The sequence below is a fragment of the Mandrillus leucophaeus genome, unplaced genomic scaffold, assembly GCF_000951045.1.
Source record: "Mandrillus leucophaeus isolate KB7577 unplaced genomic scaffold, Mleu.le_1.0 Scaffold67, whole genome shotgun sequence".
Lineage (NCBI taxonomy): Eukaryota > Metazoa > Chordata > Mammalia > Primates > Cercopithecidae > Mandrillus > Mandrillus leucophaeus.
This window is the reverse complement of record NW_012107252.1, coordinates 2,008,946-2,023,108: the sequence shown is the minus strand read 5'-3', so window position 1 is coordinate 2,023,108 and position 14,163 is coordinate 2,008,946. Positions and strand designations below refer to the sequence as shown.

The window sequence follows — 14,163 nt, the reverse complement described above, 5'->3', positions numbered from 1 at the left end:
CTCCCACTGGTCTCTACTAAACACTGCAGCCAGAGAGAATTGTTCAGTTTTTTTTTTTTTTTTTTTTGAGATGGAGTCTCGCTCTGTCGCCCAGACTGGAGTGCAGTGGCACCATGTCGGCTCACTGCAAGCTCTGCCTCCCAGGGTCACCGTTCTCCTGCCTCAGCCTCCCAAGTAGCTGGGACTACAGGTGTCCGCCACCATGCCCGGCTAATTTTTTTGTATTTTTAGCAGAGACAAGGTTTCACCATGTTAGCCAGGATGGTCTCAATCTCCTGACCTCGTGATCTACCCGTCTCGGCCTCCCAAAGTGCTGGGATTACAGGCGTGAGCCACTGTGCCCAGCCAGTTAAAAAAAAACCCAGAGTCTTCCTCTGCGGCCCAGACTGGAGTGCAGTGGCACGATCTCAACTCACTGCAACCTCCGTCTCTGGGGTTCAAGCAATTCTCCCGTCTCAGTCTCCTGAGTAGCTGGGATTACAGGCATGTACCACCATGCTCCACTAATTTTTGTATTTTTAATAGAGACAGGTTTCGCTGTGTTAGTCAGGCTGGGCCTGAACTCCTGAAAACAGTCAATCCACGCTCTTCAGCCTCCCAAAGTGCTGAGATTACAGGCATGAGCCACCGCACCCAGCCAAGTTTTTCAAAGCACAATTCCATCTGGTATCCCCATTCGTTGCTTTACCACTGCTCTTCTGAGAATGACTAAAATCCTGAATGTGGCCCACCAGGCCTCAGGAGGCCCAGCCCCGCCTAGCTCCCCAGCCTCACCCCTGCCACTTTTCCCCTCGCTTCTGTACCTCCTCAGCTCCCCAGTGAGTGCTGCTTTCCCCGACCATGCTTCTCTCTGAAGCTGTTCTGTCTGCGGTGGATGGTTTTCCACTCCCTCTTCACTCATGACTTCTAGTCATTCAGGACAAACTTCACACCCTCAACCCTCAAGCTTGGTTAGCTCGTTCTGGTCATAGCCTTCACAGAACCAGGAGCTTTCTTGTGTAGCATTTGTACACATTATTTGTGTAACTATTTAATTCATCTCATCTCCCTGACTACACTGAAAGCTCCAGGAGGGCAAAAACTCTGTCTGCTTTTACTCACTATTTTATCCCCAGAATCTAATATTGTCCAGGGCATTTAGCAGATAATTATCAAGTATTTGTTGAACAAATAAAAGCTTCCCCCATGTTCAACCTACTCAACTCCCACAGAATAAGATCAAGCAATGAGCTCACAGGCAAAATTCATTAAACATACAGGAAGGCAAGCTATTACAAGTAAGAGGCAGTAAACACTGGAAGCAATGGATTTAGACATTGCCACCATCACCAAGGATAGCAGATAATGGAATTTTCAGGAACAGAATCCAAGTTAGTGAGTATGGGGGTACAGAAATTAACAACAAAATAAACATTTCCCCTGCCCCCCAGCCAAGAACACTTACCCACCTCCGTCACATGTTCATAGAGAAGTTTCTCTAAAAGGGAGAGAGAAATGTCAGCTCAGCTTAGGAAGGCCTTTTTCTAACAGGCACAAGTGTCCCAAGATGCACCAAGCTGCCTGAGTAGGACTGACTCCTTGTCACTACAGGTAAGCCGGCATTTGAAAGGATTACAGAGTCTTCAAACCATCAGATAAGGGGAGGAGTGTTGGATTATGTGACTGTGACTTTCAAAGTCCCTTGCAGCCCTGAGAGCCTGTGAAATGTGACCATTTTTTATGAGAGTCTTATCCAATGGATATAATTGGATTTCTTTATTAAAAGGCTGTAATTAATTTCTTAATCAGAAGGCTGGCATAGTCGGTTATTTTCTAATTTTTCAAAAGATGAGAATTTACAGCTCTGCCCAGGGGCCTTTCTGCAGTTTATTGAACTCCCTTTGCAATGTGTGTCCCCAGGGCACAGCTCTACCAGCTTTCTCCCAGCCAGCTTGCAGGGTCCCCAACCTATGGACAAGTGTCATGTCTACATCTACTTCCGTCTGGCCCTTTCCCAGAGCAGTCACAGTCCCACTTCCCACCAGCCTGAGCTCCCTTACCACTTAATTACCTTTTGATCTTCTTTGCTTCCAGATAAGGCAAAGGCACGCAATGATGAGAAGTACCAGGACAGGCAGGATCACAGCCAGAGCCACTGCTGAGGGGGAGAGACTTCCCACAGATGGGGCTGAAACAGAAACCACCAACGACTGACATCAGGGAGATGTCCAAGAGTTTCTGGCACGCCTCAGATGGCAGGCGGCTCCGGCACATCCCAACTGTCTCCATCACCTCTAGGGAGAGACCTCCAGCCAAGAGGCTCTTTGCTTCTCTTGATAACTCAAGCCCTGGATGACATTAAAGATAACTGAGGCTGGTAATGGTGGCTTACGCCTGTAATACCAGCACTTTGGGAGGCAGAGGCAGGAGGATCATCTGAGATCAGGAGTTCAAGACTAGCTGGCCAACGTGGGGAAACTCCGTGTCTACTAAAAATACAAAAATTAGCCAGGTGTGGGGGCCAGGTGTGGTGGCTCATGCCTGTAATCCCAGCACTTTGGGAGGCCAAGGCAGGCAGATCACAAGGTCATGAGATCGAGACCATCCTGGCTAACAGCAAAACCCCGTCTCTACTAAAAATACAAAAAATTAGCCAGGCATGGTGGCGGGCGCCTGTAGTCCCAGCTACTCGGGAGGCTGAGGCAGGAGAATGGCGTGAATCCGGGAGGCGGAGCTTGCAGTGAGCCGAGATGGCGTCACTGTACTCCAGCCTGGGTGACAGAGCAAGACTGTGTCTCAAAAAAAGAAAAAATTAGCCAGGTATGGTGGCGGGCGCCTGTAATCCCAGCTACTCGGGAGGCTGAGGCAGGAGAATCCCTTGAACCCGGGAGGCAGAGGTTGCAGTGAGCCAAGGTCACGCCATTGCACTCCAGCCTGGGTGACAAGAGTGAAATTCCATCTCAAGAAAAAAAAAAGATAACTGAGATGTTCCTCTCTCGGGAATGGTTTCGATGGTCCTGCCTCAAGATGATGACTTAAACAAACTTCTTGACCACAATCTCATCCTGCCCTATAATTCCATGGAAAAATAAGCCAGGGACTTCAGAAGACTGAAGGCATTCTCCTCACTACGCGCCTGCAGTCTTCCCAGGAGCGCCTGCCTGTTTACGTCTGTCAATACCCACTCTGCACTAGAAGAGCAGGCGGCAACCTCTTTGCTTGCCCTGAGCACTGTGACAGGGGGCAAAGCAATTTCTACCATGCTACAGCAGTAGGCTTGAAGCCTAGGCAGGAGAGAAAGGGGAAAAGAAAGAAGAAATAGAGAAGAAATGAGCAGAAGCGGGCTATGGGTAGAAGTGGTTAAGAGCCTAAGCCGGGGGTGTGTCCTTGCTCAATGCTGTGTGACCTGAAGCAGGAGACTGAGCCCCTCCAAGCCCAGTGTCCCTCATCTGTAAAAGGTGTGCATGACAGGACTCCTTATCTCTGAAGTTTGGAGAGATTTAAAGAGGTCAGTCATATAAAGCACTCAGCCTCCTAAGTAGCTGGGATTATACACACATGCCACCATGCCCTATTTTTTTGGTAGAGACAGGGTTTTGCCATGTTGGCCAGGCTGGTCTCCAGTTTGTTTCAAGGATCATTGAAAGGTTCAGGCCAGGTGTGGTGAGTCACACCTGTAATCCTAGCACTTTGGGAGGCTGAAGCAGGAGGATGGCTACAGCTCAGGAGTTTGAGACCAGCCTGGGCAACATAGTGAGACCTCATCTTTATTATAAATAAAAAAGAAAAAATAAATAAAAGGTTTGAACCCTTTGATCCATTAATTCTACTTCCAGAAGCACATTCTAAAAAAAAAAAAAAAAATCAAAATCACTTTCCAAAATATGCTCAAAGATGTTCATTGCACTCTTAATTATAATATGAGGAAAATTTGGAAAGCATCCAGATGCCCCAAAACAGGGCTTTGATTAATTTTATTATTCTATAGCCACCTGGTAAAATACTATGCAGCCCTTAAAATCATATTACTTAGGGACATGGGCAAAAAAAAACAAATGCTCATGACATCGTAAGTGGAAAAAAATCCTGGGCACAAGAATACACATGCATAAACATATACATGCTCAGAGATACATATACACAATAAAGTCTTGCAAGAAAGATACAAAAATGTTAGCAGCCGTCCTCTCTAATTTAAGCTATTATAGGCCATTTTTCAGTTTCCTTTAAATATTTTGGATTTTTTTCCAATTTTCTACAATATACATGCTTTATTCCTAGAATATAAAAAACTGAAAATTCCTCAAAAAGTTCCTACTAGGGTAGGAGTTTCCTCTGGAACCACCAGCACCTTCAAACCTGTTTCTGCCCCAGCTTTTACTTGCTATGACCACGGCTGTGGTCTTCTCTTGGCCAAAGGCCATTTTGCGGATGGTTCAGGACACATTCCCCGGTGTGCTGTCCCTGACTCTGCTAGACACTGCTGTTTGGAAGAGCCCAGCTTTTCCAGAGAGTGGGCCTCTGACAGGGATGGAAGTACCCTGCCTTGAGGTTCTCTCCACTTGGCCCAGGGCTCTGGGAACCATCCCACCTATCTACACATCAGCAGGGCCTCCGCCAGGGTGTGGTCCCAGCCAGAGCCCTCTTCCCCCATAACCTCCTGTGATGAACAGGGGCAGCTGTTAATGAAACTTGAATGTCTGTCCTCTCTCCACCCTCTCCCCACACTCCTCCCAGTAGGATAAGCCAGTCTCTAGCTTTATTCTCATACATTTAAAAATTCACCCATAGCAATAACTGTATCACATGATTCAGATGCCTTTGGGCATCTCAGTCCCCTTTTAAAAATTACTTTTCAGCCGGGCATGGTGGCTCATGCCTGTAATCCCAGCATTTTGAGAGGTCGAGGCGGGTGGATCACCTGAGGTTGGGAGTTTGAGACCAGCCTCACCAACATGGAGAAACCCCGTCTCCACTAAAAATACAAAAATTAGCCAGTTGTGGTGGCGCATGCCTGTAATCCCAGCTACTCAGGAGGCTGAGGCAGGAGAATCGCTTGAACCTGGGAGGCGGAGGTTGTGGTGAGTCGAGATTGCACTCCAGCCTGGGCAACGAGAGCGAAACTCCGTCTCCAAAAAAAAAAAAAAAGAAAAAAGAAAAATTAGCCGGCCGTGGTGGCAGGCACCGGTAATCCCAGCTAACTCAGAAGGCTAAGGCAGGAGAATCACTTGAACCCAGGAAGCGAAGTTGCAGTGAGCCAAGATTGTGCCAATGCACTCCAGCCTGGGCAAAAAGAGCGAAACTCCATCTCAAAAAAAAAAAAAAATTACTTTTCACCCCAAAGGACTCCAACTTTGGAAAGTCTGTCTACCAACTACTGAGTGTTTTAAAGTAATTGATTCATCCCCACTTCATAGTGTGCAACTTCAAATTAGGACCAAAAGATAATCAGCATGTGACCATGTGAAGCCAGTGTCGTTCAAGCAAATGCAAAGACATGTTTTGGTTGGGTTGGGTTGAGTTGGGTTTGGGTTGGTAGACTGATTTTTTAAAATACTGGTAGACTGATTTTTGGTGGACTGATTTTCAGTAGGCTATTTTTAAAAAAAATATTGACGCTAGTTTGAGAACACTCTCAACTGGGTGCAGTGGCTTATACCTGTAATGTCAACACTTTGGGAGGCCAAGTGGGGAGGATTGCTGGATTGGAAAGCAGTCTAGGAAACATAGGGAGACCCTGTCTGTACTAAAAGTAAAAAAAAATTTAGCCAGGCATAGTAGTATACCTGTAGTCCCAGCTACTTGGGAGGCTGAGATGGCAGGATTGCTTGAGCCCAGGTGGTCGAGGCTACAGTGACCTATGATTGCACCACTGCACTCCAGCCTGGGCAACAGAGCAAGGCCCCGTCTCAAAACAAACAAACAGAAAAAAAAAAGAGACAGAGAGAGAGAGAAACACTGTCTTTCCCTTCCTAACCCTTTACGTTCTCAGGAACCCCAGGAGAGGACCCATTAAGTAAATCCTTGTCACAGCAGGGGATCTGTCCCTTGAAGACATTTCCTTACAGCCATGTAATGAGTTCCTTGATAGTGGAGCATACAAAGATGACCCAGGGAGGAAAAGCTATTATCTGACCCTCCAAGCCCTATTTAACCAGGACCTGCATTGTACAGTGTTTTCCAAAGTCTGAGTTCCTTCCTTATCAGAAATGCCTGGGCCAGCTTCACCGCTTCAGCTGAGATCAATGGACATGGCTGGGTAAGGCTGAGCCGTCCTGGCAAGTAAAAACTACATTGCAAATGAAAAAAAAGTCTAGACATAGAGAGACAAAGTAGGTCCTGATTGGGCTTGTCCAACTGCCACAAATGACCCTAGGCACCTCAAACCCATTCTAACCTGCAACCTGCAGGATCACGGTGTCCTCTTTACTGAGATTTCCAACCTGGATCATACATCGGTAAGACCCTTGGTCCTCAAGGCGCACGTCAAGGATCTGCAGAGTGACACTTCCCTCTTGGGCATCTCTCACCAGCACCGTCCTTCCCTTATATTCCGGCATCACATCTTCATCCTGGTCCTTCCCATCCCGGAACATGTGAACAACCTGGGAGTGCTGCGGGAATGGGGACCGCAGCCACCTCACCTCCTTGGGCACCGTCCCAGGCCAGAGGGAGAGAGGACAGAGCAGCTCGGCTGTGCCCCCTAGTAAGGCCACGTGGAACTTGCTGGCATCCCCTGCGCGGCCTGGACAAAGAAAGAGACAAGGCCAACTGGGAGGGAGGGCAGGAGAAAGCTTGGGAAAGGATGAGGAAGCGGGTATCCCGGGGACTGACAGAGCCCAGGAAGGACTCTGGAAAGGATTGCCAGGGCTGGGGGAACAGAAACCCCAAAAGACGTAATGTTTCCAACCAAGCTTCTTTATTCTGGGGATGCCAATGTCACATGTACCAGGCAGGGAAAGAGGATCAGAAACTCCTACCTGACACATGCACAGACAGCCGGAGGAAGAGGAGAGGAATGAGGCAGCCAGAGAGCCAGGAGCCGGCAGAACTCGCCATCTCCATCCGAACTAGGACAGACAGAGGGAGACAGCACAGGCGGGCTGATGGGCTTGGCGTGACAGAGGGTATAACCCAGGAGCCGAGGCCGAGACGGTATTGCTGGTGCTCTGGGATCACAAAGGCAGGGGCTCCAGTCCCAGCACTGCTACTTACCTTCTTGTGATATTGTGACCGAACTTCTCTGAGACTGTGTTTCTTCATCTCCAAAATGGGTATAAGAACTGTGCCTCCTTGTGAGATTATGGTGAGGGTTGAAAGAGGTGAATGCTCATACGGCTGGCGTTTTAAGTCTCTAAATGCCGTGAGTGAGGATGACGGTGCAGATGAGATGCATGAGGATCCAGAACTTATACCCAGAGCTAACTAAAGAAACACCAGTTATGGCCTCTTTTTACAGTTAGTGTCCAAGGCCAGGCTTGGGAAGTGCCTGTTTCAAGCCAATCTTTGCCCAAGATGCAGCCTGGAGGTTTCCCTGGACAGCCTTTTCAAGTTTGACTCTTGACAAATAACAGATCAAGGCAGTGAGGCCCCTCCATGTCATCCTGAAGGCACTAATCGTACAAATTCAGGGTCTGGCACTAGAAAGACCTGGGTTCAAATCTTAGCTCTGCCTATTACTAGCTCTGTGTCCCTAGGAAGGTTGCATAACATCTCTGGGCCTCAGGTTCTTAATCTATAAAGGGGAACTGTCCTCACAGATGAGTGTGAGGGTTCAAAGAGATACTGCCTGCCAAGCACTGGCCACAAATGCCTGGCAGAACAAGTGCTCATAAGTGTGTAGTTGTTGTTATTACTACTAACTAAGTGAGGAAAATTATCCCTAGCAGGTTCAGATGACTGCGTGCATGAACCACAGGGAGACCCTAAAGGATTTCCTCCTGTGAAGCTCTTTCCCCACCTATTTGCTACTGCCTGAAATTGCTTTAGCAGGAAACAGAATCTCTCATGCCACAAGTGAGGATAAAGTTTAAAATGTAAATGCTCTAGGAAAAGGCAACTCATCTCTTAAATTCTCTCCAAGGTTCAAATCCTTTCCAAAGAGGAGGCTTTTGTATAAGTCAGCAGGCCCAGTCCCTGAAGGTCATGGAAAAGGTCATGACACACAGAGGACGTGTCAAAGGGAGACTGGGAAACTGAAGATGAAGCTAGTATTGAACACATTCTCATTTTGAAAACCCAATTCTGTTTTCTGACGGCAAAAAGCACACTGGTTTAGGGTTGTTCGTGTCTTTCTTTAAATCATATTTTATACAACATACCCCTCTAATCAAATGACAACATAGTACTAGGCCATAGTGAGGTTAGGATCACATTAGGACACATTTTTTTGTGACTGTCCCACCCACTTTCCTATTGGTTACTAGCCACTCAAAAACTGGACAAGAGAAGTGGAGTAAATGAGAACAGCTCTCTATTTTATCAAGTATGGTTGAAGGTGGAAGTAGGGCCCAGGATTCCCTGGAGTTATTCCCAAAACCCCTCAACTTTCTAGTGACTCTGAAGCACACCCTGCCTGGGTAGACATGCCCGGAGTGACACAGAGCTCCAAGCTAACCCAAGGCTGCCTGAAATCGAATAGGAGGAGACCTCTATGGACCCATATTCTAAGATTCAGACAATCTATGAAGTGGTTAAGAGGGTAAGCTCTAGGCTGGGCATGGTAGCTCATGCCTATAACCCTGCACTTTTGGGAGGCCAAGGCAGGAGGATCACTTGAGCTCAGGAGTTACAGGCTAGCCTGGGCAACATAGTGAGACTCCATCTCTACAAAAAATGGAAGAAAATTAGCTTGGCATGGTGGCACGCACTTGTAGTCCTAGCTACTCAGGAGGTTGAAGTGGGAGGATTACTTGAGCCTGGGAGGTTGAGGCTGCAGTAAGCTGTGATTGTATCACTGCACTCCAACCTGGGTGACAGAGCAAGACCTTGTCTCAAAAAAATAAATAAATAAATAAAAAGAATGAGCTCTAGAGTCAGCCTGGGTTCAATTCCTGGCTCCGCCATTTCCTAGCTGGTGGCCTTAGACAGGTTAATTTACTTCTGCAAACCTCCTCTTGCTCGCACATGAAATGGAGTTAATAATAGTACCTACCTCATAGATAGGGTTATAGTAGGGATCAAAGAAAACACATGTAAAATGATTTGCACCAGATGCTGGAAATAAAAACCAAATGAAGTCCTTCTGTTAGATTGTCACTCTATGTAAGACGTGCTACCAGGTCCTTTATTTCATATTTTCTTACACAGATGTAAGAACCATCTGGTCACCATACTGACCTCTAGGATTTATTCTTCTAATCTAGTTTGCCAGGATGGCCCCTTCCTCCATCTCTTCTAACACGTAATATATCAGTATTATAGTAGTCAACATAGTATTAATGGCTGTGAATTAACACTAAATCATAAATATGTTTCCAAATGATGATATTGCTCTAAATCAATAACAGTTCTTATTTATTGCATTTGTTGGTTCTCTCTACATATTGTCTTCAGTACTGACAACATCTCAGAAAAGTAGGTATTATTCTCTTTTACACTTAGAACAGGAAAGGCAATCATACACACTTCAGGGTACCGTGCAAGTGAATTGCCAGGATCCTTTCTGGAAGCAGATAGAATGTAAAACATTAACAGATGCATGAATAACATTCATTCATAATGAATAAACAGATGAATGAATGCATGCCTGCATAGCCCTGTATCATGAGTTACAAAATGAGCAAATGACCACCTCACTTTACAGAGTGATTATCATGGAACCCCTTTCCAAAGACATTTTCCCCAACAAATATAAAATACGATTTCACTCCCTAAAGTTCAATGTATATGCCACAGTTTGGGGCTTTTTCTGTCTTACTTATTGTAGGAAAATCTGGAAATGATCCAAAACAAGGACAAAAATTTCAAATCATCTGTAATTCCTCCACCCAAAGATAATGTTTCTACAAATATTATTTCTATGCATGTACATAACATTTTGTAAAAAACAAACAAACAAACAAACAAACAAAAACCATGACTGGGCACAATGGCTTACGCCTATAATCCCAGCACTTTGAGAGGCAGCGGTGGGAAGATTGCTTGAGCCCAGGAGTTTGAGACCAGCCTGGGCAACATGGCAAACCCCTATTGCTACAAACAATACAAAAAGAAATCAGCTGGCTATGCTGGTGTGTGCCTGTGGTCCCAGCTACTTGGGAGGCTGAGGTAGGAGGATCACCTGAGCGCAGGAGGTTGAGGCTGCAGTAAGCCATGATCGCACCCCTGCACTCCAGTCTGGACGAGAGAGCAAGACCCTGTCTTAAATAAATAAATAAATACTTATACACTGTTTTGATACCTGATATTTTCACCAATTTCACATAATGCAACATTATGTGCATTTCCCAAAGCAATCAGATCTTCTTTCCATGACTTTAGGATTCCATCATGGACACAGAATTTTAGAAATTAGGATATAAGATGTAAAAGCTTTAAAATAATTCTATATTGTGGATATTTAGGTTGTTTTCCAATACATGGCTATTATAAACATTGCTATAAGTGGCAGTGGATTGAGGGCTAGAATCAGAGGGCTTAGTCCTAGTCTTGGCTTGGTCCCTTACTGCTCTGTGACTTTGTAACTTTTTTTTTTTTTTTTGAGACGGAGTTTCACTCTGCCGCCAGGCTGAAGTGCAGTGGCACGATCTCAGATCACTGCAACCTCCGCCTCGCAGGTTCAAGTAATTCTCCTGCTTCAGCCTCCCGAGTACCTGGGACTACAGGCGTGCGCCACCACGCCCAGCTAATTTTTGTATTTTTAGTAGAGATTGGGTTTCACCATGTTGGCCAGGATGGTCTGAAACTCCTGACCTCATGATGTGCCCACCTCGCCCTTCCAAAGTGCTGGGATTACAGACATGAGCCACCGTGCCCGGCTGTGACTTTGTAACTTTAAGCAAGTCACTTAGATTCTTAGGCCTTGAGTTTCCCATCTTTAAAATGGGAAGACTTTTCATCTGCACTGACAAATTGCCCTCCAGAAAGTCATATCAATTTACCAAAGTATCATATGAAATTTCTTGTTTTCCCACAGCCTTACCATCACTGGATATTATCATTTAAAAAAAAATTTGCAAATTTGATGAGTAACAAAATGCCATCTCTTTTTTTTTTTAATTTGATGGTGTTTCATCTCAATTTGTATTTCTTTGATTACTCACCTGTTATTTGGACTTTGTCAATTACCTGTCTATGTAATTTGTTCTTTTTTCTATTAGGACATTTATCTCTTAATGGCTTGCAAAATTCTTCATATACTAACCATTTTTTTCCACTACACATGTTGGAAACATTTTTCCCTAGGCAGTTATTTACATTTGAAGTTTGAAACAGTTTAATTTTTAAAACTTCTAAATCAGAAAAAAGATTGTAACAGATGTTCTCTTGACAATCCCAAGCAGTTTAACATGACCCTGCAAATCTGCAAATGATCAGTCTAAAAGCATACAGCACAGGGTCCAGCAAATAGTAAGAGCTAAATAAATGTTGGCTGTAGTTTAATAATGATGACAATACTACTTAAATAAGAGTCCTTCAACAAAACCCGTCCAGCTCTCGTCACTTGTCTCCTTCTGTGTTTCTTTAGTGATAGCTAACAGCTGCCCCATTTCGCCCTTGAAAATGTTCTTGTGTGTAGGGAGAAAAGGGGATTATTTCTCTACTGAACCTGAGGATCCTGAGAAAGTTAAAGGACTAAAAAGCATGAAGAGAGAAGGGAGAACTCACCACCTTCTGGATCAGGGATGTTTGTTCCTCTCACAGGCAAAGCTGGAGTTTGCAAGCTGGGAACTCTCCTTCCCCATGCAGCAAGACCAGGGAGCAGGCAGGTGCATCAGGAAGGCCTAGGGATGTGGGCCAGGAAAAGTTCATATTTTATGAAATATGAGAGGCCAGGGCTCTCTCTGCCCCCACAGAACTCCCTTCTAGCTGTCCCTGTAAACCAGCAAGCCACACCCTGTCTGTCTGCCTCTGATAAAAGAACAGAGCAAAGAGGAGGCTCCCAGAAGTGAGGGAACCACTAAGTATGACTGACTGGGTATAAGGGACTTTTGCCCCTCCGCTCCCTTTTCCTCCAATGCTGCCAATAGTAATTCCCTTTGATGCATTTTGATCCTATCACATTCTTTCTGAAAACCTTCCCCTTTACTTTTCAAATCAGAGTAAATTGGAAGATTGGTTTCAAAGACATCCACCAATTAGCCACCTTCTTTAACTCACTGTCCTTATCTCCAGCTACACCCTGACATGTGCCTTCTGACAAGCAAGCTTGCTGTTTTTCAACATGTGATAAATGCTTCCCGCCTGTCTTGCTTTCATAATATCCTTAACTATATATTCATAATCTCCATAATTATATCACTAACAATACCTTATACATTTTTATGTCGTGTGAACTTTATAAAGATGGAGCCCATTGTACATAATTCCCAATGATTCGCTTTTTATTCAACATTAGCTTTCGGGTCTAGCAGACATCTGTGGTGGCCCACAACACCTCGGAGATATAAACAACAGTGAGAGGAGTCAAGACAAAATGCTCCAGCCTTGCACCTTCAGCTCTGAGCTGTATTCGATGTGATTCCTCCAAGTGTTCCCAATGGGATTGAGCACAGTGGTTCAGAGTGGTAAGTAGTTCCATACTGCACCTTTTATTGACTTTTCTTCCTTTTTTGCTCACTCCCATTTCTGTTTCCTGAATACACTCTTGAACTGAAGGACTTGTCTCACACCTCACACTCTGTTCGGGGGGTGTACAAATTAAGACACTGAAATTAATCCAGGTTGTTTCACCTGGATAGTCATTCACTGCTATATAGTAGACCATTATATAAATCTACCAACAGTCTCTCTTGTCCCTTAATGATAAAAATGTGGGTTGTTTCCAGGCTTTTGCTTTTATAAACAGTACTGCCCTGCACATTCTTGATAGATATTTCCTGCTCATATGTGCAAGAATTTCTCTAGAGCACCAGTTCTTAATGTGTGGTCCACGAACCCTGGAAGTCCCTGAGGCCCTATCAGCCAGGTTAAAACTACATTCATCATAATAAAGATGTTATTTGCCTTCTTCATGGTGTTGACATCTTCAAGGACACTGCAAAAGCAATAGTGGGTAAAACAGCTAGCACAAATCAGCAAGTGGCACCAAACTGTAGTAGACATTTTATTAAACCTCAACTCTTAGATACACATTTTTTTTAATACTTTGTGTGACAAAATGGGAAGGATGCGTAAACAGTTACGCTGCATATCAAAGTATGATGACTTTCTCGAGGAAAAAACCTTAAGTGATTGTGAGCTGAAGTAATCACTTGACTCATGGAGCACCATTCTTACCTGAAAGTACAGCTGAAGGACAAAGTATCATTATTCAGCCTTGGGTATTTGGCAGGCATTTTCTCCAGATGAGTCAAGTGCACCTGTCACTTCAAGAAAAGCAATTGACAGTGTTTGTTGTCAATGAGAAAATTCAATCTTTTGAGCAAAAATTAGAATTTTGGAAAATTTTTATGTGCTGTTATGGGCTTGATACCCTCACGATAGCAAAAGACTTTTCTGATGAGATTGGTATTGATATTAAGAAATGTGATTTTTTGGCCGGGCGCAGTGGCTCACGCCTGTAATCCCAGCGCTTTGGGAGGCTGAGGCGCGGATCATGAGGTCAGGAGATTGAGACCATCCTGGCTAATACAGTGAAACCTCGTCTCTACTAAAAATACAAAAAATTAGCCGGGCATGATGGCACATGTCTGTAGTCCCAGCTACTCGGGAGGCTGAGGCAGGAGAATGGCGTGAAACTGGGAGGCAGAGCTTGCAGTGAGCCGAGATCGTGCCACTGCACTCCAGCCTGGGTGACAGAGCGAGACTCTGTCTCAAAATAAATAAACAAATGTGATTTTTTGATGTTGCATAATGAAATGTGTCAACATTTAGAAGATCTGCATAACTCAGCGACCCAGCAATTTCCAAATGGTCAATGGGTGTGTTGACAAAACCCTGCATGGGTAAAACATTCATTCAAAATGCAAGAAAAAACTGTGAGTGTTGCTGTAATAGAGTATAAAAAGGTCATTGCTATGG

At 44.8% G+C, this 14,163-nt stretch overlaps 1 protein-coding gene across 2 annotated transcripts in view; it reads right to left on the bottom strand.

The window, feature by feature from the left end:
• ERMAP (erythroblast membrane-associated protein (Scianna blood group)) overlaps positions 1 to 12,211 on the bottom strand; it is a 20,521-nt gene extending 8,310 nt beyond the window's left edge. Inside the window, exons 1-6 of one of the 2 annotated variants that reach the window (XM_012001753.1) lie at positions 12,116 to 12,211; positions 11,809 to 11,924; positions 6,960 to 7,049; positions 6,377 to 6,724; positions 2,051 to 2,167; positions 1,445 to 1,477 (exon numbers count right to left, since the gene is read on the bottom strand). In XM_012001753.1, coding sequence (XP_011857143.1) covers positions 1,445 to 1,477; positions 2,051 to 2,167; positions 6,377 to 6,724; positions 6,960 to 7,044 — 583 coding nt within the window. In that variant the 5' untranslated portion in view covers positions 7,045 to 7,049; positions 11,809 to 11,924; positions 12,116 to 12,211. Of the gene's footprint in view, positions 1 to 1,444; positions 1,478 to 2,050; positions 2,168 to 6,376; positions 6,725 to 6,959; positions 7,050 to 11,808; positions 11,988 to 12,115 lie in introns of those variants that run through there. The other variant, XM_012001752.1, reaches the window with a different exon arrangement.
• Positions 12,212 to 14,163: the final 1,952 nt, after the last annotated feature.